At 52.5% G+C, this 26,211-nt stretch overlaps 1 protein-coding gene across 2 annotated transcripts in view; it reads left to right on the forward strand.

Annotated features, from left to right (window-relative positions):
* The first annotated feature begins 944 nt into the window (after positions 1-944).
* Positions 945-26,211, forward strand: part of TRIM62 (tripartite motif containing 62) — a 37,915-nt gene continuing 12,648 nt past the window's right edge. The window contains exons 1-5 of one of the 2 annotated variants that reach the window (XM_019978747.2): positions 945-1,054; positions 1,485-2,010; positions 16,589-16,684; positions 21,729-21,985; positions 23,097-23,212. In XM_019978747.2, the coding sequence (XP_019834306.1) occupies positions 1,603-2,010; positions 16,589-16,684; positions 21,729-21,985; positions 23,097-23,212 (877 nt within the window). In that variant the 5' untranslated portion in view covers positions 945-1,054; positions 1,485-1,602. Of the gene's footprint in view, positions 1,055-1,484; positions 2,011-7,004; positions 7,074-16,588; positions 16,685-21,728; positions 21,986-23,096; positions 23,213-26,211 lie in introns of those variants that run through there. The other variant, XM_070774257.1, reaches the window with a different exon arrangement.

The raw sequence follows: 26,211 nt of genomic DNA on the forward strand, positions 1-26,211 counted from the left end.
TATTAAGCTACACACCTTCACTGTCCACAGAGCACTGCACATATGCGGACAAATCAGAAAGTCTGCTTTCATCTTGCCAATGGGCTAATAAGCATCACCTTGACTTCCTGAAACCCACATCAGACCAGGTCAGTCCCCTGCTTGAAAGCTCAATGCTTTCAGGAAATCTTTCAGCAAGACCCTCAACGCCCTCCACCCCACTCTAGCCCCTTTTCCACCCCAACCCCAACAATAGAGAACTGCTCACACTTCCCCAAAATTTTCCTCCCCTTTCACACCTCCATGCTCCTGCACATGCTGCCCCCTCTGCCTAGAAATCCCTTATCCCCTCTCCATCTGGCATGCAGACCAGGTCTCCTATTACTCTTTCACCCTCTCCATAATACAGCACTCATACTATAGCACTCCAGAAATGCTTGCTAAGTGGAGACAACTCCTCAGGTTAGATATAAGTCAGGGCCAGGACTTTCCAACTTCCGCCATTAGCACTGCTTAAGAAAGTGAAGAGGAAATGGGACCCCAGGGCTTAGAAGTGTGAGGCTCTTGAACTTGCTCTAAGCAAGCAGGGTATTTCTCGAGTTTTATCTTTACATTTTATGCAAAAGTTGTATTCTACGCAGATTAAACAACATACCTGTGTTTGTTTTAATACAAAATATTATTTTTCACCAATCTTCACATTGATGATCCAAAAAGATCCTGTACTCCTTACCCTCTCAAAATAGAGGCCCACTTCTCCCGCCTCCCCTCCCCCGCCCACCTCCGCTGCAGGGACGCCAAGCGAGACCTGGATGTTGTTCCAAGTACAGACCCTGAAGGAACAGCTGGCTTTCGCACCCCTGGGAGCTGGGGAATGGTGGGGGCGGGGAGGCGTTTCGCAGGCTGGAGTCCCGGCCCTGCCCCTCCTCTCCCCCGCCCGCCGCGGGGGCGGAGTCACTGGGTCCCCGCCCGCGGAGGCGGGGAGGGAGCCGAGGCCGCCGGCAGCTTTGGCTCGGCTGGTTCCGGGTTGAGAGGCTGCGCTGGGACCGAAGCTGTGGCCTCTGAGCCGGCGAGGGTAAGAGGCCGCGCGGGGACGGGTCTTGGGGCCGGGATCGAACAGCTGAGCTTGCTCACGCCCCTCCTCTCCTCTGCCGGGAACAGCCGAGGGGAGGCTCTTCCCCCTCCCCGAGAATTCCCCATCCCCAGCTTCTCCCCCTCCCCCCACCGCACCCATCCTGGTATTACAGCCCCCCAAGGCCTCCGCCCCCCTCCCTGATCCTCTTCTCTCAGCACCCATACCTCGGGACTGCCCCTTTCCCTAGACTCTTCTTGCTGGGAGCACCCTCCCCCAGACACCCACGGCCCCCTCCCTCCAGCACCCATCGCTCCGGGTCACCCACTACCTCGAGACCACCTTCCTGGGCTCACTTCTCGGATAGTCTCTACCCCGGACCTCTTACTCGCATTACCCCGCTCTCGGACAACACCTCTTCCTTCTCTTGTAGCTCCTGCTTCTCCGGGCCTGCTCCTGGCACCCATTCCCAGGAGCTGCCCCCGACAGCGCCGCGCTCTCCCCGCCGCCCCCTGCATCTCGGGGGACCCTCTCCCACCGCCCCTGGCGCCATGGCATGCAGTCTCAAGGACGAGCTGCTTTGCTCCATCTGTCTGAGCATCTACCAGGACCCGGTGAGCCTGGGCTGCGAGCACTACTTCTGCCGCCGCTGCATCACCGAGCACTGGGTGAGGCAGGAAGCGCAGGGCGCCCGCGACTGCCCCGAGTGCCGGCGCACGTTTGCAGAGCCCGCGCTCGCGCCCAGCCTCAAGCTGGCCAACATCGTGGAGCGCTACAGCGCCTTCCCCCTGGACGCCATCCTCAACGCGCGCCGGGCCGCGCGACCGTGCCAGGCACACGACAAGGTCAAGCTCTTCTGCCTCACGGACCGCGCACTGCTCTGCTTCTTTTGCGATGAACCCGCACTACACGAGCAGCACCAGGTCACCGGCATCGATGATGCCTTCGAGGAGTTGCAGGTGAGCTGTTTGCTCGGCCTGGGGCGGGGGGCGGGGCGGGGCCGGGGGCGGGGTCAGGGCTGGACCGCGCGGGCAGGGCCCAGTCAGAATTGCCATAGGGCGGGGCCGCCGGCAGGGTCAGGGCCCTATCAGAATTAGGACGGGGCGGGGCCGCGGCGAGGAGGCGGTGTTGAGGGTGGGGCCTTGAGCCGAGTTCTCCAGGCTGGGTCTCAGAACTGAAGCCGGGAGTGGGTCCATGGCTGGGGAGAGAGCCCCAGTGGAGTGCGACGGCGGGGACAAATAGGATCAGAGCTGTACTGGCTGGGGCAAGGTTAGGGACGCGGCCGAATCTGAGCTGGGCAAGGGCAGGGCCACTGTGGGAGGTCCTAGAGTGGGACCTGGAGACAGGGCCCACATAAGAATGGTTCAGGATTGAGTTGGGGACAAAGACACAGGTGGGGAATGGGAACAAAGTCAGGACTGGACAGGGGTTGGGGCCGCCGTCCGAGGATGAGTCTGGACTAGACATTGTAGCTGAGCTGCAGGTTTTGGGGCATGATGTCCTTGGGGGTTCGATCAGGTGTGCATCAGGACCTGGGGATCAGTACCTGGGCTAGATCACTCTGAGCAGGTCAGGGTTAAATCTAAGAGAGGGTCTAAATGAGGGTCAGCAAACTGCTGAGAGAGTGGATTTGGGTGCCAGGGGCTAGGGCAAGGTGTGTGAGGGTCTAGGCTGGGATCAAGTTCAGATACTGTAAATATCATTCTGAATTGAAATCACAGTAGAGGCTAATTGAGAGTGAGATAGGACCTATAGGCTCAAGATCTGGGTAATAAGACCCTGAGGTGAGGTGATTCAAGAAAAGAGAAAGAGTGGACCTCTAGGAGTTTCCAGGGACTTTTAGTGACCTCTTTAGCTCTGTCGCCCACATCAGGACCTTGAGGACTATGTGAAACAGTACATGCAGGGTAGCCTGATCATAGTCAGCCTAGGACTGTAATTGATCTCCCTGCAGCCTTCCCATCCTCACTGACCGACTCCTGTTCAACTCTCAAAGCCCTGCTCAAATGCCCTCTCTGTATAAGCCTTCTCTAAACTCCAAAACAATAGCATTAGCACTGCAGTCTTTGTTAATAAGTATAATATTAAAAAAAAAAATAGTGTTCCAGGAACTTCTCTGATGATCCAGTGGCTAAGCCTCCACACTTCCAAGGCAGGGGGCTGGGGTTGATCCCTGGTCTGCAACCAAGAGTTTGCATTGCTGCAACTAAAGATCCCGCATCCCATAACTAAGACCCGGCATAACCAAATAAATAAATAAAAATAAATATTAAAATAGTGTTCCAAGATTAGCTATAATTAGGAAATAAAGTACATTCTCTATACCCTCCTTGGAGAATTCTCAGTGTACATTTGCATATTAAAGGCTTAGAGAAATCTTGTAGCAAAGAAACCCATCTTGCTGTGTTTAATAAAATGATTCCCAAGCTTTTTGTGAGCCTGGAATCTCTTTCTCAAGCTAAACCATTTAAATCTAGCAAACCTTGTGTCTTTGGCCTCAGGATACCAGACTAGCACACAGTCACCAAGAGAAGGGACAGTCTCTTAGTCGTCATATCTGTGGACCTAAAGCCTGGCACAAGGCCTGGCCCGCAGCGCACATCAGTAAAGGTTGAATGAATGACCATCCCTGACCTAAGTTGGCCCAGACTGTAGAGCCTTTGGAAGCAGAAGGTTTTTGACTCCTTAAGCAGGAGCTAAATGACTATTTTCCCTGTTGTAGGGGGTCACCCCCATTATACATGAGTCTCCGTGAGCCCGCCTGCATCAGCAGATACCCTGGCCCTAGGAGAAATGACCCTGTGTTCACCTCATCTGCTCCTTGTTCCTTTAATTCCCAAAACACCGCTGACTCCCTTTCAGTTTGGCTGTGTGGGGATGGAGAGCAAGAGCTGGGGGCTCTGGGAGCTGGCACAAGGATGGCATTGGCCCTCTACTCCCAGAGCCCCTTGTGCCAGGCTCTGGTGCTTCCATCTCCCCGTCTATGAAGTCACTTAAACAGGGAGAAGGAGAGAAGCTTGGACAGGACTGAGCACAGGTAGTAAGAGACTGGAGGGACTCTGAAACCATCTGTCCATCCTCTTCATTATGTAGACTCGGAGACAGGTCCAGAGAGGTGATGCAACATACCCAAAGTCACACTGCCAGATAGTGAGAGAGCCGGCCTAGAAAGCTCAGCCTGACCCCAGCCAGATCCCGTCCCTGCCACTCAGCCCCTCGTCTCTCTGTCTGACTTTCTAGCTAGGGAGAACTCTGCTTTCCAACATTTGAATCCCCTGTCTGCAAACCAGCAAATCCAAATCATGGTGTTGTGGGGTTTTGTCGTCTGTTCCATGACCTGGGGCAGGCAGGAGAAAATGAATATATATTTTCTCCAAATGTTTATTGAAACACTGTCATTCTTGGGTGAAAAGAAAAATAAGACTGCTACTCACTCATCCTCTAGTGTACTGTCCTGGGGTCAGTTACATTTAGGTTCCAAACCTTCCTTCAGCCCTGTCTGTCTAATCGGCACATTTCTTCATGGAAGCCTCCAGGCTCTCGCCTGTAAACTGGCATCAGAATGATTCTTTCCTACCAGGATTTTCACGAGGCTGACCTGAAATGAATCTGCTATTGAGATGCCTGGCACAGGTTAGGGGCTGGGTCAGCACGCACTCCCATCCTTTCTCCTTCTACGTATGAGACCTCAAGTGCCCAGCTGGGCAATTGCCCAGACCTGCCTCTCACCTGAGAAGGAGGCCTTGTTTTGGTACCTCCTTTGGGCTTGGCAAGAAAGTGGCAGAGAAACATCCTCTCCTGTGGAGAAGTAAGCTGCTGGGTGAGGCTCAAGCCACTCCCCACCCCCATGACTCCCTCTCTGTTCATGGGGAAGTGGGGCTCATTAGCTATTTATGCACTGGAAATGAGACTGGGCTTGCCTGTCACACCCCCTCCTCTCCCAGCAGCTGGTGGCTTGTCCCCAGGGCTCCTGAGGCCTGGGCTGGGCCCCTCTCCTGGAAAATAACAGACTCCGAGCCAGCAGGGCCTTGGAGATCATCTGGTACAAACTTCCTTTGACAGATGGGGAAATGGCAGAGCAGGGAGGAGAGGATCCTCCCCTTTCCCAAGGCCCTGAGGCCAGAAGAGGCTACTCCTGGCTCATCAGGAGTCTCCTCACAGCTCCCCCCTCCCCCCACCTCTCCTAACAGTTAGCCTGGAGCTGTTTTCATTTATTATAAATCCTAGACGCAGCAGAGGAGAGAGGTAGACTCTGGCTTTGTACTCAAGCAACTCCAAGTCTGCAGTACCATTTCTGGCTCTGTGACCTTAGGAAAGCTCCTTATCATCTCTGAGCCTCAGGAACCTCCTTCACAGCATGGGAATAACGGGGTTGAATTCAATAAGATGACATTGGCCAGAAGTTGGTGCTGCACTTGATGCATAGTAAGCACTCAATACATGACAGTTCTGGTTTGTTACATCGTACTTGGCACTATTAACATTTGGGGCCAGATAAGTCTATGTTATGCAGTGCTTCCCAGGTGGCACAGTGGTAAAGAATCCGCCTGCCGATGTAGGATGATGCAGGAGATGCAAGTTGGATTCCTGGGTCGGGAAGATCCCCTGAAGAAGGAAATGGCAACCCACCCCAGTATTCTTGCTGGGAGATCCCATGGACAGAGGAGCCTGGCAGACTACAGTCCATGGTATTGCAAAGAGCTGGACACCGCTGAGTGACTGAGCACGCACACACACAAGTCTATGTCATGCAGGGCAATCCTGTGCACTGTGGCCTGTTTAGTAGCATCCCTGGCCTCCACCCACTGGATGCTAGTAGCGTGACCCACCCCAAGCTCTGACAGTCAAAAATGCCTTCAGGCTTCATCAAATGTCCCCTAGGGTAAAAATCACAACAGGCTGAGAACCCAGGCCTGGAGAAGTCCTACTCAGCTTTCCAGGCTCAGCTCAAATAGCCCCTCCTTCATGAAGCTTTCCCTGACCTGCAAGTAGAATGGCTTTGTACCCTAGATTCCAATACTGGGGTCAGATCCTGGCATCCTCACCGATAAGCTGTGTGTCCTTGATCCAATCACTTCATTCTCTAAGCCTCCACCTGCTAACATGGGGATAATACGACCATCATGGCAAGGATGTCGTAAGAGGGAGGTTGTATCAAATGTGCCTGACACTGTGCTTGGCATACAGTTAGTGGTAGCAATTTTTAAATATCTTTATTTTTTCTGAGTATAAAATTAACATAAGAAACAGAGCTATATAATGTAAAAGTTAAAACCCCCCCATAGTCCCACCCCATGAAAAATAGGATTTTTTTCTTAAAGATTTGTTTACAGTTCTACAGAAATTTTGTCATGTAAACAGTGTGTGTGTGTGTGTGTGTATGCCTTCCCTTTTTTTCCACTGCTGAGCACTGGCCCACAGAGCAAAGTGGAGGGAAGGAACCACCATCTCAGAAGGGTTTGGGGCTTCTCAGTTAATATTACTGAGTCCTAAGTGCTAAGCACTTTTCGTGTACTGACTCATTTAATTTTTTTTTCATCTAATGTTTTTCATAACACCCTGTCAAATGGGTACTGTAATTTACTCTTTTTACAGATAAGGAAACAGAGGCTCAGAGGAATTCTGTGACTTGTTTGGTCACCCAGCTGGTAAACAGCAGGGACAGGATTTGAAGCCTGGCTGAGTGGACCATGCATAGCCTCTGAGCTACCTCTCAGGGCCAGGTGGCTGTCTCCCCCGCACCCTGCCTGTCTTTGTAGTTCAAGTGTACAGGGTCAGGCTCCGGACATCGTCTGCCTGTGCCAGCTGATGCTCCAAGGGCAGGTGCTGAATGTCATCTTACTTGGGCACAGCATCCGGCTCTCTGGCCATCTCAGCTTCCTAACCTCCAGGCAAGGGGTTGGATGCAGTCCCAGCCACCCCCTCCAGGTCTCATGTGACCGCTGGAGCCTTTCCCAAGGCCTCCTTCATGCCAAGGGAGACAGCAGTGGATCAGCCTTGGATGGGAGCCCTGAGGAGTTGGGCATGGGGCTCCAGAGACCCCCGAGGCAGCCACACAGGGAAAGAACAGAGCTGAGGGACTGGATTCAAATCCTGACACTGGCTTCTTCCAGCTGAGCAGAAGGTGCTGCCTTCTCTGCACCCTCTCCCAACCTGGGAAGTGGAAATCAGAACAAAACATAAAGAAGGAGAGCGAGTTGCTGCCTATCCAGAGACAGCTGGTGTGAAGGTGCTTTATTTGCTACTGTGGACAGCTGGGCTGTCTGTGTCTGGGGGAAGTGGCCTCTGCTGTTACTTTTGCAGGAGAGGGCAGGACTTGTGTGCACAAAGCAGGCTCCACTGGGGCAAGGCTGCCAGTGAGTCAGACCCACGGCCGCAGTTGGCATCTCTACTTCCCTCTTCACAGGTGTGTGTGGGCAACCAGGAAAAGCCCAGTTCATCCAGAACACCTTGGCTGAGCACAGGTCATGGGGCTGAAACTCAGAATGGAAGCTGGGGACCCCAGGATGTTTATTTTCTAGAGAGGAAAGGATCGGGTAGGAAGTGACAACAGAAACAATAACAACCCCATAAAACGAGCCAGAGTGTATTGGACCATTGTTATGTGCCAGGTGCTGTTACGGGCCTCGAATCCTTACAGAAGCCCTTTTTCTTTTCCCCGCTCCCCGAGTGGGACTAGGATCAGCCCCATTTCACAGATGAAGATGATGAGGCTGAGAGGCTCAGTAACTTGCCCAAGATCACGCTGCAAGTAGGAGGCAAAGCTGGGTCAGACTCTGGTCTGACTCAGAATTCTTCCCCCCTCACCAACACCACCCTAACTGCCTCAGGGAACATCCAAATGAGACCTCAGAAATCCGCTTCCACCCTCTCCCCACTGTGCAAATGGGGAAACTGACTTGCCCAAGTTTGGTCCAGAGCCCAGCTCCCTGGAATCTCAGTCCAGTGCTGTTTTTACAGCATCATTTACTTTCTGGACCTTGAATTCTGTTTGAACACAGAAGTGGTTGTCAAGGATGTGGAGATGGTGTCCTTCTTGGATTCAGAGATTTAGTCAGTAATTTACTCGGTTGACACTCCTCTGCTGGCTCACTGAGGGCCAAGGTCCTGGGCCCAGGAGAGAACAAGACAAGCTTGGCCCTGCTGTGGTTCTTGGGAGACAGGCCTATAAGCTGCCGCGTCATGTCCTAGGCTCCTGTGGGCACAACTGAGGGTTGGCCAGGTTCCCCAGCTGACAACTGGGTCTTGAGAGCAGAGAGAGGAGACGTTACACAGGGAGAAACAACACCCACGGTCCCATGTGCAGGGTGCCGGGGCAGATACCCGTTCTCGTTTCACCCTCACAGCCGCCCTAGGAGACAGGTCTCATTGCCCCATTTTTCACATGAGGAAACTGAGGCTCAGAAGTTGTGCCTAAGGCCACACAACCAGTACATGTTGCTGAAGCCAGAACTTGGACTCAGATGATGATCTGAGTCAGCCAGGGACAGGCATGAAGGTGAGCCGGCGGTTCATCGTGACTGGAGGGCGAAGGGTGGGAAAGGGGCTTGAATGCACCAGTCCTGCCCAAGGAGCTGGACACCAGTCCTGCCCAAGGAGCGTGGACTTGACCCTGGAGATGCGGGGGAACTAGAAACAGGCTGGAGCAGGCAAGGCGGGCCTGGTCAGTGTGCCTTAAGGGGTGGTGTGTGGGTGGGCCTGGTGGGCAGCCTGGAAGAGGGGGCACAATCACGCGGTGCTGCCCTGCCAGAGACCCTGAGGCTCAAAGTGGGCAGGGCAGGCTCAGAGGCCGAGAAGATGCAGCAGGGTTCAGGTCTGACAGAAGAAACAGAAACAGGAGAATCAGGGGTCTGCAAATAGAAGAGAGACCTGGGGGAAGGGAGAGAAGAGGCAAGTTCAGTGTGCCCTGTGAAGATCTGGGGCAGCTCTGGGCCAGAGGAGGGAAGAGAAGGCAGTACTGGGTGTGGAGGAGGGGAGGAGTCTTGAGCACCAAAGGGTCTTGAGTACCTATCGTGAGCCACGCCATGCTGGGCCCTTTCAAGGGTCTCGTCTCATTTTATCCTCATCACATCCCCTGCCAAGTGGCTCTGGTCCTCGTTTTATAGATAAGGCTCTGAGAGGGGAAGATGTGATCTACCCAGGGGCATGCAGCCAGGATTTGAAACCAGGTTTTTCTACACCCAAGTTCATGCTGTTACCACGGGGCAGAAGCGTGACACGGGTGTGAGGGTCCCTGAAGCTGGTGGAGATGGCTTCTGGCAGCACCTTTATCCTCTGGGCTGGAGGAGGAATGGCCTTGCAGGAAGGGAGGTCTGGCCTTGGGGGCCTGTGAGCCCTGGCTCTCTGTCCTCCCCCACAGCTGCTGCCCCAGGCCTGGCCTCTCTGTGCATGCGGGAGCCTCAGAGTCTCTCAACTGACATATTTGCATAATTGTGTGCTTAGGTCTGCACCAGCCCTAACTCTGCCCCCTCTCCAGCGGCTCTGCCCTCAGGAGGGCGTCCCCCCACCCCCCACCCCCATTCCTGTTCTGCCCCAGCATTGATGGGCCTGCAGAGTCCAGCTCCCCCAGGCTGACCTCCAAGGCCAACTCCACCCCACACCCTGCTGCCCTCATCCCAGCCAGCCCCACTGGCCTTTCCAGCTTGAGACTCCACCCACATACCTGACTCCAGCCACCCCCAACTGCCCCTCACTTCCTGCACACACCTGTGCCCCTACCTGACCAGTTCTCTCCACCTGGAATGCTCTGGCCCCACCCTGGAGACTAGAAGGGACCCTGCCCAGCCATCCATCCATCTTCCCAGATCTTTCCGTCAGAAATAAACTCTCTCTAAGAAACTTCCTATTTCACATACAATTATAATTATTGTGATGATAATGACAACTACGAGTGGCTGAGCACTTCCTGGGCCTCCGGACAGGTCCTGTATTAAGTCACCTAATCCTCACAACAACCACAGAGCCGGTGGTGTCATTAGCTGTACTTTATAGATTTGGCAACTGAGGTGGGAGGGAGTCACAAACACAGCCGGGCTCCTGGGTGTTCCCTCCACGTTTATCCTGTTCTCCCTTTGCAGTCTACCTGTTTCTATTTCTGCCTCTCCTACTCACTGCAAACTCTCAAGGGCAAAGGCTGTCTGCAGCCCCCCAGCCCCCTGGAGTGACTGGCCTAGAGCCTGACTGTGGGTGCCCAGACGTGATTGCTGTATTGCTGACAGAAGGACCGAGTGGTTTCCAGCATGGATTTTGGAGTCACTCAGATCCCCACTCCTGATTCTTACAAGCTCTGTCCCCTTTGGCACACTGCCTGACCTCTCTGAGACTCTCTTTCCCCCTCTGAGAGACCGAGTGACAAAGGCACCAATCTCATGAGGTTGTTGTGCGAACTAAGTGACACGCTGACTGTGAAATTCAAACCTAGGCCACACTGCCTCCAGACCCGGTTCTGAGCCTCCAGGAGGGTCAGTGTCCTTCCGCACAGTTAGCTCTATCACTTAGGAGTTCGTCAACAGCTTCGTTTCCTGTCTGACATCTGCTGGGAGATTTCCCAGTTGGTTCTCTGTCAAGCCGTGTGGCCATGGGCCACTCAGTCCCTTTTTCTTGGACCTCAGTCCCTGTTCTAGAAATCCAGATGGCTGGACTAGATGGTCCCTGGGGCCCCTTCCTATTCCGGCCGTCTGAGGAGGAAAGGAGGGGCCTGACACAGCAAACCATAGGGACGTGGAGAAGTGACCCAGGAACCTCACACGGGACATGGTGGCCCCCCGTCTCCCAAGCACCCAGTGTATGCCAGGCTCTCCACTGTAAGGCTAAACAACACTTCTTACCGTTATCTCATTTCACCCTCCAACCCTAGGAGATATTGTTATCCCCATTTCTCAGATGAGGGACTGGGGCCCAGAGAGGTTAGGTTACCTGCCCAAGATGACAAAGCCAGTCTCCTAACCCAGGGGGTCAGGTCTGATCCCAGGCCTGGAAGGAGGGAAGGCAGGGTGAGTAACAAAGCCCAGGCTGCTTCCTAGTCCTGCTCTGTGGGTTCTACATTTTGTTTTTCCTAACTTAGCTGTTCCCTCAGGATCTGTAGCTCACCTGAGGAGAGCTGCCTGCCTGGGGACTCTGCCCACCCTTTCAGAGGTGAGCCCTGACCCAGCCTAGCCTCTCCCCAGGGCAGATTCATGATATAAACTCTGTGCCTGGCCCTCTCCTAGGTACTGAGGGTGTGAAAATCTCTCAGACACAGTCCCTGGCCTAAAAGCCTATACCTCAGAGGGAAGACTGACAGATAACCTTGCTGTTAAGATGCAGCATGTGCCTGATAGTGTGAGGGAAGGCTCTGCACACAGGGATTGTCTGATGACAGAATGGAGTTGAGATATGGATTCTCAGTGGGGGTGATGTCTGTTCTAGGTCTTCCAAGATAAGCACTCACCCCACTCCAGCACTCCTGCCTGGAAAATCCCATGGACGGAGGAGCCTGGTGGGCTGCAGTCCATGGGGTGGCTAAGAGTCAGACACAACTGAAGCGAGTTAGCAGCAGCAGCAGCAACAAGTAGAGAAAACCATGTAGCTGAGCCTTCCAGATAGAGGGAACAGCATGTGTAAAGGCCTGGTGGAGGTCACTGCAAGTTGCTTCATGCATCTAGAGCAGCACTGTCCAGTAGAACTTTCTGGAATAATGGAAGTGTCCTGCATCTGCACCATCTGATACCATAGCCACCAGTCACCTGTGGCTGTTGAGCACTTGAAATGTTCACTCTAGTATAGCTGTTGTTTTTCTAGCTCTAGTATAACTGTTGCTCAGTTGTGTCCAACTCTTTGCAACCTCATGGACTGCAGCACACTAGGCTTCCCTGTCCTCCACCAACTCCCGGAGCTTGCTCAAACTCATGTGCATTGAGTTAGTGATGCCATCCAACCATCTCATCTTCTCCTGCCTTCTCCTCCTGCCTTCAATCTTGTCAAGCATCGGGGTCTTTTCCAATGAATTGGCACTTCACATCAGGTGGCCAAAGGATTGGAGCGTCAGCATCAGTCTTTCCAATGAATATTCAAGGTTGATTTCCTTTAGGATTTACTGATTTGATCTCCTTACTGTCCAAGGGACTCTCAAGAGTCTTCTCCAGAACCACAGTTCAAAAGCATCAATTCTTTGGCATTCAGCCTTATTTATGGTCCAACTCAGTACAGCTTAGGAACTGAATTTCAATTTTATTTTATTTCATTTGAATTTAAATAACCATGTGTGACTAGCAGCTACTGCATTGAATGTTAGGTCTGGATGAAGAGAAAAGGCTGGAAAAGAAATCTTGGGTCAATACTGAAGGACCTTGAATGCCTCACTCAGGCTTGGTGCCCTTTTCCCCAGAGTACGTGTGTGCTCAGTCACTCAGCCGTGTCCAGCTCTTTACAACTCCATGGACTATAGCCAGGTTCCTCTGTCCATGGAATTTTGCAAGCAAGAATACTGGAGTGGGTTGCCATTTCCTACTCCAGGAGATCTTCCTGACCCAGGGATTGAACCAGTGTTTCCTATAGCTCCTGCACTGGCAGATGGATTCTTTACCACTGAGCCAACTGGGATGCCCTCTTCTCCCCAGACAATGTGGAAATCCTACAGAGGGCCCTGGGGAGGAGATGCAGGAACACATCCATTCTGGAGAACCATCATCCCAGCTGCTCTGTGGGGCAGGGAGGAGCCTGGAGCCATGGCCCAGAAAAGAAGTGATAAAAACTGAACCGGGGTGGTGGGTATAGAGAGGAGAGGACAGATTCCAGGGCAAGCCCGATGACCGATTGGATTGGTGACTGGGCCATGTCAAGGGTGACTCCTAGATTTCTGGCTTGGGTAGCAGCAGGGGTAGGGGGTGTGCCCTGCACAGAGATGGGGAACATGAGAGGAAGGGCAGTTTGGGGTGCCATATCACTATTCCAGCTTTCACTGTGATGTAAATGTCTCTGTCCCTGTCTCCCACCCTCCCACCCAGCCCATCTACACACCTCCTGAGGCTTCATAGATTGGGACTCGCCCCCATCCTTCTCCCTGTCACTGACACAGCAGCATGTGGGGCCCAAAGAGGCCTCATTCAGCACATGTTTGTGGATGGATGAAAGAGTGTTCCATTGCTCCTGGGATCCTGTTGTTCCCTGACCCTGAAAGCAGGGAGGAATTTGGCCATGTCCCTGGGGTGCCCTGAGCAATGTGAAGAACGTGGCCTCCAGGGCAGTTTTCTCAGAGAATCTGAAGAAATGCCTGAGTGGTTGGGTCTATGAGGGCCACCAACCAAGAGAGTTGTAGCATTTGGTTCATCTCCTCAAACTCTGCATCTCAAGCAGACTGTCCCAAGCTGGACAGACCCAAGGCCATCAGGGAGGAGCAGTCATTTTGTATTCGTAGGTGAACGTGATCTGTCTATTCCAGTGGCTCAGATGCATGAGAATCTATTAGGAATAACTCCCAACTGTTAGTAATAGAGAGCTGCCCAAAGTAACTGAAATTAGGTGAGGGTGTATTTCTCTTCCACGTAAAACAGGTCTATAGGAAAATAGCCCAGGCAATGGTCTGCCAGGGCCAACTTGCCCCAGTTCCTGAGAACTAAATGTGCAAATCTTGTCTCAGCTCTGCGTCTGATGACCTCACTTGGAGAGCTTGAAATTGGCTTTGAGGGAGCCTTTACACCATGGAAATTGGCCAGCGCTATAAACTGAAGCTGTTTATCTTTTTTACAGAGGGCAAGCTTCCTAGCACATCCCTGAGTGCAGTGATGGTGTGGCTAACCCATCAGAGACCCAGGCTGCTTCTTCCTTCTGTTTCACTAGTTTCGGCCTGTCATATCCGCCTTTCTGGTTGCCTTATGGCCTGAGATGGTACTAGAGTTCCAGTCGTTAATGTCTGTGCAAGCTCTCTACTCCCATAAAACTAGCTATTCCGAGTTTTCTATCTAACTTGTATTTTCAAGGCTGGGTCTTCATCCTTCACCTGTCATCTGAGGTGTGCCCTCCATAGAGAAGCCTTCTCTGACACCCTACTAAATTCATCACCCATCCTACGCGGCTTTATTTTCACTAGAGCATAGACCATGTGTGCATGCTGTGCTGCTTCAGTCGTGTCTGACTCTTTGTGACCCTATGGACCATAGCCTGCCAGGCTCCTCTGTCCATGGCATAGACTATAATGGATAACTATCTGAAGGCTTCCCTGGTGGCTCAGTGGTAAAGAATCTGCCTACCAATGCAGGAGATGCAGGTTCAATTCCTGGGTCGGGAAGATCCCCTGGAGAAGAAAATGGCAACCCACTCCAGCATTCCTGCCTGGGAAAACCTATGGACAGAGGAGCTTGGAGAGCTACAGTCCATGGGGGTCACAAAAGAGTCAGACATGACTTAGTAACTAAACAACAATATTATCTGTCTTCCCCACTAGACTGGAAGATCCCTATCAGTAGGGACTATGTCTGTCTGGTTCTCTGCTCTGTTCCCAATGCCTCACACTGCCTGGTACATCATAATTGCTCAATAACTATTTGTTGAGTGAATAAGGGATAGTAAGCACAGATCATTTTGTTTTCTACATGCTTCCCTTAGCGTGTCATTGTGACCATTTTCTCACATTGCTATCTAGCCTGTAAAATTAGTTGGATTAGATGTTTTCAAGGGCTCTCCCTGCTCTGACGAGACAAGTGATAAGGAGGTGGGGTGAACAGGTAAGTCAGCTCCCTGGCACCACTCACACCCCAGGCTGACTAGAGAGCCCAGGCCAGAAGCTATTTCCATGGAGATTCACTCCCAAAGAAAACTTCTTGGAGCCTGATTTCAATGCCAGGCCATTGATGGGTGCAGGGGAGATAGAAAATGGTAGGGTAAGCCCGCCCTGCATGGGGATGGATGAAGGACAGCCAGAACGACCAGCTGTGATAGCATGGACTAAATGTCCAGAAGTACTGGGAGCCAGGGCCTCCCAGGTGGTGCTAGTGGTAAAGAACCCACCTGCCAATGCAGGTAGACATGAGACACAAGTTTGACCCTTGGGTCGGGAAGATCCCCTGGAGGAGGGCGTGGCAACCCACTTCAGTATTCTTGCCTGGAGAATCCCATGGACAGAGGAGCCTGACAGGCTGCAGTCCATAGGGTCGCACAAGAGTAGGACATGACTGAAGCGACTTAGCATGCACACACTCACTGGGAACCATCCATCTCTATGCCCCATTCATTCATTTGACAAATAATTATTGAGGCCCTACTGTACGCTGGGCACTATCCTAAGTGCTGGGGATAGAACAGTGAACATGTCAGTCAAGACTCTTGCCCTCCTAAAACTCACATTCCAGTGGAGGAGAGGAACAGTAAACACACTGTCAGATAAATAAGCAAGATCGTGGAGACCATGGAACAGGATGCGATGGAGGGTGGAAGGGATGCCACTGTGCGGGGCTGGTGAGGCAAGACCTCTCAGAGGAGGCAGCATCTGAGTTGTTACGTTAATGCTATAGAGGAATGGGCGGGGAGGGGGCGGGTGGCTGTGGGGTTGTGGATCTGAGAGTGAAGTGCACCAGGCAAAGGAAGCAGCAAGTGCAGTCACAGGGCTGAAACAGCCCAGAGTGAGGAACAGGAAGATCGCTTTGGCTGGCTGGGATTGATGGGGGAAGGATGGTGGAGACAGCGGTGGGACGAGCATGAGGTCACTGAGACACTTGCTTCAGGCACAAAGCTGAAGCAAATGCCCCAAAACTCAGTAATCAAGATGAATAATTTTTAATGAAATTTTTAAAAATCACAATTAATGCCCAAAAAACTGCATGATGAACAAAATATCAGATTTGTAAATAGAAACAAGATGACTAGCCATGTCTTACTGAGCCATATTGGAACCAGAGGCAAAGGAAAAATTAGTCATAATGATCCTGTCCTTTAAAATTTTGACATGTTGTCTATCATGGATTTTTGTTGTTGTTCATTACTGAAGAAAATTCATCACCTGGTGTCATGATCATGGTCTCCAGAACTAGACTTCCTGAGTTCCAATTCTGGCACTACCTTTCCGTGCTTAGCTGTAAGTTTGGGGTTATTGGGAGGATTAGATGACCCCATACAAGCTAAGGTCTGAGGACAGTGCCTAGCCCAGTGGAAGTGCTCAGAGGATGTGGGGAGTTTGTCACAGCCCTGGACAGTGGTACGGCCTTGGTTCCTGCCAGAGGATTCTAAGCAAGGAGTCTTGACCAGCACATCAGGGGGTCTGAAAGTATGTGGAGGTGGATTGGAGACTGGGGGGCCAGAAGCTCCTAGAATGGCCCTAGTGGAGGCTGTTACAAAACTCCGGATGAAAGATGGGCACAGACTCAGGAGATACTTGGGAGACAGACTCTACAGGACTTCGTGGTTGTTGAACTGTGACGGGAGGAGGGTGCTGGGGCAGGGGAGGCACGGGGTCAGGACAGCTTCCAGCGCCTGCAGCAGTTAGCCCTGGTCTCTGCATCACCGTCACCAGGAAATACCGGGCTGGCTCTGGCCTGCTCTGCCATTCCTGTCTTGTCTGTGTTCCAGAGGGAGCTGAAGGAGCAGCTTCAGGCCCTTCAGGACAGTGAGCGGGAGCACACAGAAGCGCTGCAGCTGCTCAAGCGACAGCTCGCAGAGACCAAGGTGAGCCTGGCCTGGAGGTGGGGGCGGGGCTGCCAGAGGTGGGGGTGGAGCTTCGTGGAGGCGGGGCCAGTTGGGCACTTGAAGGGCGGGGAATCGAGCCTGCTGCGGGGGAGGGGCTTCGAGGGTCCGAGCTCCAGGTGAGAAGGGTAGGGCATGCGAAACGTGGAGGCTGGGGCTTCTGCGAAGGTAAAGGGGCAGGGACCTTCTCCCAGATGACAGAAGGAAAGGATATGGGCTGGTGCCCGGGGTTAAGGATAGGATCCTCGCTCCCTGCTTTGGGTGAAATTTGAGGTGGGATCAGGGACCCTCTAGGAAAACCCTGACGTCCTACCGGACTGGAAGAAGGTACCTAGTCTCTTTTTCCTCTCCTGTTATTAAACACACCCATTTTCAGAGTTAGCAATCCCTCCAATCTCTTGGAGACAATGTTCCCTCCAAGCCCTCCTGATGATTTGTGGCTCAGCCCTGGTATAATCTCCTCTCCGAAACTCTGATGAAGATATAAACAGTAGGGGCAAACCCTGCAGGCTTTGGATACGATGGTCTCAAAAGAAAAGTCTTTTTCCTTGAGCCGAGAGGAAGGCTATGGGGTCTGATCCAGGCACTCCTTGCTGTGTGACTTTGGGTAAACTGCATACTTTTCTGCACTCTTAATCTTGCCATCTGTGCAGCAGGGACTCTGCCAGGCTCTGTCCAGCCGTGCTGTTCTGGACCCTAGCACACTTCCAAGGGGCTCCTTCCAAGTCCTCCACAGATATCTCTCTAACTGAGCAAGGCTTGCTTTACTCTCTGCTGTCCTTCTGGGACCACGCACCAGGGACCTAGACCTGGCTGCTAAGCTCTTGGGTGATTTCATTGACCTGGTAGCTCAGTGGTAAAGAACCTGCCTGCCAGTGCAGGAGACAAAAGAGAAGTGGGTTCAATCCCAGTGGGTTGGGAAGATCCCCTGGAGGAGGGCGAGGCAACTCCCAGTGTCCTTGCCTGGAGAACCCCATGAACAGAGGAGTCTGGCAGGCTACAGTCCATGGAGTCGCACAGAGTCGGACACGACTGAAGTGACTTAGCACACACAGCACAGTGCTCCATTTGCAGAGATGCCGCTGCCAGCAGCAGCTGGAAGCGAGCCTTAGGAATGTTCTGGGCCTCCAGAGGTCACTGGAGAGGCCATTGGAGATTCAGACTTGTGCCCCAGCTTGGCTGCCAACCCACTGTGGGGTCTCAGGGAGGTCATGACAGACATTTCTTCAGAGAACATTCTGGAGTGCCTCCAGGCAGGCCCCTCAGTGGGCAACAGATGAGAAACAGACCCAGAACTCCGGCATCTTTGCTTCTCACAGCCTCAGTTTCCCACCTGCAGGGGAATCCGGTACCTCTCAGGTGAAGAGAAGCAAATGGAAGCCTCTGTCTGGGTGAGAGGGGAATATTATGGTCTGTTTTTCTCCCCAGCATTCTGTTCTTCTCTCCAACCACCCCCCCTCCATTGTTTTTCTCCACTGACCTCTTCTTCCCCTGCCTTCCTGTCCATCTGTCTACCTCTGGGGGGTCCTGTGGGGCCACCTTCCCCTCCAGTTCCCCCAGCCCTGCTTCCTGTCTGGACTGGGGTGTTTATACAAGAAATGCCTATGGATGCTTTGGAGGTCATATTTCACCTGGTGCCTGACTCGGCTCAGCTTTCTTGCGGCGCCTGCCCCTCCAGTGGCCCGGCTTGAGGGCCCGTCTGATCTCCCTCCCCGGGCCCAATGTTTTCCTTGGTCGGCCCTGACCGAGTGACGCATTCTTGGCAGGGTATTTTTCTGAAACAGCCCCAGCTCCTCCGAGCCCCAGTGTGTTCCCAGGGATATGGTGGGCTGAGGTGGGGGCTGCTTTCCCAGTCGAGGCACTGAAGGGATTGGGGGTGGGGCAGGCCTGGCTCTGTCCTAGAAAAAACTAGAGTAAATGGGGCACACCAGTTTAGCTGAATCTTTCTCTGTGCTGGGAATTGTGTTCCCCATCCATTGTCCTGCTGAACTGCACAGAACGCCACCTTCATGAGCACAGGATTCCCCAGAACCGATACACTGTCCGGCACACAGTAAATCAGTTCAGTTCAGTCACTCAGTCATGTCCGACTCTGCGACTCCATAGACTGCGACACACCAGGCTTCCCTGTCCATCACCAACTCCCAGAGCTTGCTCAAACTCATGTCCATTGAGTCAGTGATGCCATCCTATCATCTCATCCTCCGTCGTCCCCTTCTCCTGCCTTCAGTCGCCTCCTGCCACAATTGTGCCTTCAATTGTGCCTGCTGCCACAATGATAAATAGTTGTGGAACAAACGAGTGAGGAAAAAACACACCTTTTGAAGTAGGAATTGTTGTCTCCATTTTATTAGCAAGGAGACTGAGGCATAGAGAGATTGTGGGACATGCCTGAGGCCCCATGGCTAGTAAGTAGCTAATTGAGAGCTAGTTCTGTCAGATCATAGGACATATTCCAGCCTCACGCTGGGTTGTCCTCAGCAAGATCTCTGGCTCTGTGGTCTGCAAGCCGGGGAGGCCTAGAGAACCCATTAGGGACACACTTAGGGCTCCTAGGGTGGCTGTCACTCTGATGTTTCACTTCTGAGCTGCCCTCTCCCAGCTTCTTTCTCTCCTCTTGTGTTGGAGACACTGGGCCCCCACCAAGAAAGATGATGGAGTCTGCACCCACCTCTGCATATCAGTCTTGGACGAGACCCTTCCCTCCTTCACCATTCAAGCAGGTTCTGACTATCAACCTTGTGCCAGGCCCTGGGATGGGCACAAGGAGTGCAGGGTTAAGAAAGATGTCATTCCCACCCAGGAGGGGTTCATTCATTAGCTGGGGAGCCACATAAAACGTGGGGCAGCATATTAAGAATATTTACAAAATATTGGGAACATTTAGCCTGTTTAACTGGCTTCAAAAGTTAGGGAAGGTATCACAGAGAAGGGAGCTTTTGGTCTGGGTCTCACAGGATGAGTAAGAGTTTGCCAGTTGAATAAAGCATTTGCTGGGGGAGGGGTCCACTCTAGGTGGGTAGACTTACAGTGCAATGGCACTAGAGTGGTAAGCTGGGATTAGAGTAAGGACTTTGAATTCCAGACTAAGGAATTTATCGCTGTACTAGTCATTAAGGCGCCAAGAGATGTTCCTGAACACAAGACTGACTGTGGCCCAGTTTGCACTTTAGAAGGATCACTCTGGTAGCAAGTTTGTTGGCAAAGATTAGGTGTAGTTGACACATTAAACCAGTGAGTTGGTGGAACCCAGGGGCATATGTGGAGGAGGCAGGTGGAAAGATGACTGTAGCGCTCAGGAGACATGTAAGGCCTTCAAGATGGATGGATCTGGAAAGCAGCCTCAGAGCAGCAGGAGTTGAAGACGAGGGAGGGCATGTCATGTATGAACAAAAGGAGCAAGGACTGGATGAGTCCTCAGGAACAGGGATGGCAGGGAGGGAGCAGCCACAGCGGTGGGAGGCAAACCAGAATTCTCGATTGGTAGAGGCTGGCTGTTGGGCCAAATGCTGCTGCAGACTGGCTGAGGAGGAGCCAGAAGGGCTGGCCATGAGATTTAGGGTTCTTTGGAGGCAGCAGCAGATGGTCCAGGGCGGGCAGGCCCCATCTTCCCCACCATGACCTGCCGCTGCAGGAACCTCACCTTCCCTGGGTGAGGGGGCTCCAAGAGGCCACAGGCAGCCTGGCCCCTCATCCCCAGCCTCTCCCTTCATCACCCCCTTTGTCTGCCTGGCGAGCTGGGTGGGCATGCGCAAGGAGGCTGGCCCACTGCCAGCAGCTCTTCCTGCCGGCCCACAGCCACGACCAGGAGGGAACAGGCCCTAATTGAGCCTTTGTGGAGCTTCCCACAGAGCCCTGGGCACTGAACACAGCGGGGTCTCTGACTCTGTGAACTCCCAGTCAGAATCCCACAAAGTCAAATTGCAGAGGCAGGCCCCACATGCTGCTGCTGCTGAGCAGCCCTTTTGTGTCCTGTGTCATCCTGCCTCTTGCTGTCCCCTCAGCCCGTCCCCCTCTCCACCCCCAACTGACATCCTGCTCACCCTTCAGGCCCCAGCTCAGCAGCCATCTCTCCACGAAGACTTTACTCTCCACGAACAGGGATGTGCCTGTTCCAGTGTTTAAATAACCAGGCTCTGGGGCTGTACCTCAAACAACGTCATGTACGTTGTGAACCTCCCCTCACTTATCGTAGCCCTGCAATGTCATTGTGTTACCCTCTTCCCAGATAAGAAAACCAAGGTTTAGAGATACCAGGCGACTAAAGTTGCCACAGCGGGAGACCCAGTGCCCTTGGGCACTGAAGCTATCTATGCCTTTTACCACTCAACCCCCCCTTGGGCCTGGCAGTGCCCTTGGAGACAAAGAGAATCAATCAAGTCCATGCTTATCTTTCTGTGACAATGGCTTTAACCCCCAACTCTTGTTCCCTGGCAAGAGGGTCTGGGGGTAGTGGGACAGGTTGCGTGACCCCCAGACTTGCCCAGTGTGTTGCCATTTATAAAGCTCTCTGACATCTGTGACCTCCTTGGCATCTTTGCTTAGGCTGCATGAGTGATGTTTTTTAAAAAATAAAAATTTCCCTGTCTCCTAGACTGAGCTCAGCATCTGCTCCCTGCCCATCCCCCCATATCTCTGGCCCACTTCCTCATCCCTCCCGTCCCCAAGCCAGAAATCCGGATATCATCCTCACACCTGTCTCTCCTTTACCCTTACAGCCAGTCAGTTGGTCACCAGGGCCACCGAGGCTCCCCCTACAGATGTCTTTCAAGCCATGTCCGTCTGCTGCTCCTCTAGCTCAAGCCTCATTGTCTTGCCTGGACCACTTCATTTGTTTCCTAACGGAGACTTTGTTGTCCCTGATCAGGCCAGTTCTCTTCTGCCGCCATGCTTTTTGCCATTTCCTCACTGAACGTACCTTTCCCGCCCTTTTCTCTCTGCGTGCCAAGACCCTCAGTTTCCTCCTCTCACACAGGGATCACCCCGTCCGTTCTCCCTGACTAACCCCTGATGACCGTGTTCACAGTCTTCCACCAAAAGCCTGCGGACCACCATCGGGGAGGCGTTCGAGCGGCTGCACCGGCTGCTGCGGGAGCGGCAGAAGGCCATGCTGGAGGAGCTGGAGGCAGACACGGCTCGCACGCTGACCGACATCGAGCAGAAAGTCCAGCGCTACAGCCAGCAGCTGCGCAAGGTGCAGGAGGGGGCGCAGATCCTGCAAGAGCGGCTGGCTGAGACCGACCGGCACACCTTCCTGGCCGGCATGGCCTCGCTCTCCGAGCGGTGAGTGCCTGCCTGCCCCAGCGTCTTCTCCACATGGGGCACCCCTCCCCGGCCCCTGTAGGATGCAGGGAATGGAGGCGGATGGGGGTGGTTAGTGGAGAAATCATTCATTCAGATCTCCATCAAACGCACAGGACATCTGCTCTGTGCCATAGCCTGGGGTGAAGGCTTTGTGTACGCACGCTATTTTATACATCATATTTATAATCCTATAAGATAGTACTTGTTTTGCGTGATTTGTATTATAAATATACATTTTATAGTATTTATCATAACAACTTTACCCTACTAGCCCCTTGGAGGTCGTCACCGCTGTCATCCCTATTTCACACATGTAGAAACTGAGGCACAGAGGAACTGGAGCAACTGGCAAAAGCCCTTCATCTAGTACGTGGGGGAGCCAGGATTCAAGCCCAGGTCTCTGGTTCCATGGCTACCTTTAATAATAAAACTTGGGACTTCCCTTGTGGCCCAGTGGTGAAAACTCCTTGTGCCCACTGCAGGGGGCAGAGATTCCATCCCTGGCTGGGGAACTAAGATCCCGCATGCTGCATAGTGTGGCCCCCCCAAAACAACAAATAAATAAAACTTTAAAATAATAATAACACTTAATTATTGGTTTTCCCTTGTGGCTCAGCTGGTAAAGAATCTGCCTGTAATGTGAGAGACCTGGGTTCGATCCCTGGGTTGGGAAGATCCCCTACAGAAGGAAAAGGCTACCCACTGGAGAATTCCATGGACCATATAGTCTGTGGGGTTGCAAAGAGTCGGACATGACTGAATGACCTTGACTTTTACTTTCAATGACCAGTACTGATAGCTGATGTCATGTATTGTGTTGACCATGAGGCACACACTGTGCCAAGCGTTTTACATGCATTAAGCCTCACAGTGTTCACAAGCCTAGGAGGCAGGTGTTATCATAGTACCCATTTTAAAGATGAAGAAACTGAGGGTGATAGCTAGAGAGTTAGGAAGTGGTAGAAGCAAGCAGTTGAGTCTGGGTATGGCAGACTTCCCACGCATGGCCTCTCCCTATGCCAGCGACCCTGAAGGTGCTGGGATGGGAATCCAGCCCCCAATGTGGTCTTCTCTCTTGCTCTCTTTCCAGGCTCAAAGGGAAAATCCACGAGACCAACCTAACCTATGAAGACTTCCCAACCTCCAAGTACACAGGCCCCCTGCAGTACACCATCTGGAAGTCCCTGTTCCAAGACATCCACCCAGGTAAGGCCCTTCCTGCCACTCACCAGAGGGCCCAGGAAGAGGCAAGGATCATCACAGGTTGGAGCTGGATGGGCCACTGCCCAGTCCAGCCCCCTGCTCTACACACAGCATGGGGGCAGGGAAGAGGGATGGGAAGGGTGCCTTAATAAGCGCCTACTATGTTCCGGGGCCTGTGCTGGGCACCTGCAGTAGCTCAACCCAGGGAATCTTTATAATGATACAACTCCAGGAGGTTGGTTCTACTAGTGAGCCCATTCTCTAGATGAAGAGACTGAGGCTCTGGGCTGTTCACTCATTCACTCTATGAGTACAGAAGAGATCAAGCACCTGCCTCATACCAGGCACTATTCTAGGTACTGAAGATAAAGCAGTGAACGAAACAGGCAAAACTTCCTACCCTCGTGCATCTCAGTTACATCCTAGGGTGTGAGAGAGAAAGAAAACAAAATTAAATAAGATACATAGTTTATTAGATAGTGATAAAAGATGAGGAAGGAGGCTAACAGATGTTGAGGTAGGATAAAATGTTTAGTAGTGGATTCAGTCAGAAGACCTCCCGGAGAAGGAGGGAGTAAAGGCCTGAAGGAAGAAGGAGAAGAGTGAGCCACGTAGATACCCTGGGAAGAGTGCTCCTGGCAGTGGGAATGGCAAGTGCAAAGGCTCTGAGGCAGGAGCAGCTGGGCATGTTCAGGGAAGAGGAAGGAGACCAGTGTGGCTGGAGTGCAGTGAGTGAGAAGGAGAGTGGAGGTAGCAGTAGCCAGACCATGAGGGCCTGTGGGCCCAGGTGAAAACTTTCAATTTTGTGCTGAGTGAGATGGGAGCCAGTGGAGGGTCTGCGACAGTAACGTCAAGTAATGTGAGTTTTTAAGTTCTTGAAGTATTCCTCTGGCTGCTGAGTTGAGAATAGACGCGAGGAGTAAAGGGTAGAGGTCAGGAGCCTCTTGCAGTAATCCAGGTGAGAGGTGGTGCTGGCCTGAAGCAGGGTGATACCAGTGCACATGGTGAGACGTGATTGGATTTAGGATCCATACTGAACAGAAAGCCAACAGGAGTTTCTAATGCACTGGATCTCAGATGTGAGAAAGAGGGAAAAAAAAAAAAGGAAGACTACAATGATTTTGGCTGAGGTGACCGGGAAGATGGAGTTGTAAGCATGCGAGGTTCGTGATGCCAATTAGATGTCTCAGTGCAGATGTGGAGAAGGCAGTGGAAATGACACGTATGCAGTTCAGGAGGAGGGTCTGGGCCAGTGGTGTCCGCATGTGGACGGTACCGAATGAGCCAGGAGGAGATCACCTAGGAGGTGAGTTGAGGGTAGAGAGAAAAGAGAGAGGACCATGCTAACAATTGGAGCCCTGGGGTCCTCCTAGAAGTCAAGGACAGGAAGGGGACCCAGTCAAGGAAACTGAGAAGGAACAGCCAGAGAACAGGAGGGAGACCTGGTCCATCCTGGAAGCCAAGTGGAGAAAGTGTTTCGAGGAGGGGAAGTGGCTGGTGGTGGCCAGGCTGCAACGCCAAGTGTGGGAGGATCAGCACTGACTGTTCTCTTGGTCCTGATGGCCTTGACAGGAGCCGCTCTGGTGGAGCAATGGAGGCAAATCCTGATTAGAGGCCATCCTAGAGAGAATGGGAGAGGAAGTGGAGACAGTGCTTTCAAAGAGTTTTATTTATGGGAAGGAGAGAGTGTGGTGGGAGCCATTTAAGATAGAAGAAATGATAGCATATTTGGGGGGAGGGGGGCTTTCCTGGTGGCTCAGCTGCTAAATAATCCACCTGCAAAGCAGCAGACCCTGGTTCGATTCCTAGGTTGGGAAGATCCCCTGGAGGAGAGCATGGCAACCCATTCCAGTATTCTTACCTGGAGAATCCCCATAGACAGAGGATCCTGGCAGACTACAGTCCATGGGGTCGAAAAGAGTCGGACATGACTGAGCAACTCAGCACAGCACGTGGGGGAAGTGGGGCACAGAAAAGATGCAATAGAAAAAGGTAGAATTGAGGATGAATGAGAGAGCATTGCTGGAGTGCTGTCAGGTGTGGGGTCCACCCCAGCCTCTGCTGGGAGCCCGCAGAAGGTAGAATACATGGGCACCGAAGCAGAGGGGCAGGTGGTGGGAGCTCGTGGGAATTGTGTTCTGATAGCTTTGCCTTTCCCAGTAAGGTAGGAAGCAAGATCATCCGGTGGGATGAAAATGGGAGGTTGGCTGAGAGGGGAGAAAGTCTGAAATGGATTTCTAGTAGAATCAGTAGACCCTGGGACTCTGAGATCAACATCTTCCCAACATTACACAACCCACCAGGGCATCAGTCTAACCTACTGGCAGCAGGGAACCTTCTGTGTTGAGTCAGGTGCAATGTCCAATAGAGAGGAGACAAGGATGCAGAGGAGACTAGTCCCTAAGAGATAGACACTATTATTATTTTTTAGATGAGGAAACTGAGGCACAGAACTGTTAGGAATTGGTCATGGTCATAACCTGGTAAATGGTACAACCACGATTTGAACCAGATCCATCAGACCCAAAGGGTGTCCCCTTCCCTACTAAGCCTACCAGGCATTCTCTGGCCTCATACCACCAACCCAGGAAGGCTGCTGGGGAGGCTGAGGCTCAGAGAGGCTCGCCGATTTTCCCAGGTCACACAGCAATCAGAGCTCTTTGCACCTGTCTGGATTCATTCTTTCAATCTACAAACATTGGAAGTCCTTTGAGGCACGTTCAGGAGAGACAGATGAGACAACAGACCCTGACAGTCCATGGGAAAAGGGCCATCATGAGGGACTTACACAGGGCCATGGGAGCCCAAGAGGCAACAGGAAGCTCTGGGTGGGTCAGGGAAGGAGCCAGGGGAACACTGAGCAGATGGTGTTTGCACTGAGCACTGAAAACTGAAGGTTTTCCCACTCAGGGAGGATTCGGCCTAGAGGTATCCCCAGACAGTCCCTGGCATTGAGAACAATACACGCAGAGAAGCATCCCAGGATGCTCACGATTGGCCTC

The sequence above is a fragment of the Bos indicus genome, chromosome 2 (genome assembly GCF_029378745.1).
Source record: "Bos indicus isolate NIAB-ARS_2022 breed Sahiwal x Tharparkar chromosome 2, NIAB-ARS_B.indTharparkar_mat_pri_1.0, whole genome shotgun sequence".
Classification (NCBI taxonomy): domain Eukaryota; kingdom Metazoa; phylum Chordata; class Mammalia; order Artiodactyla; family Bovidae; genus Bos; species Bos indicus.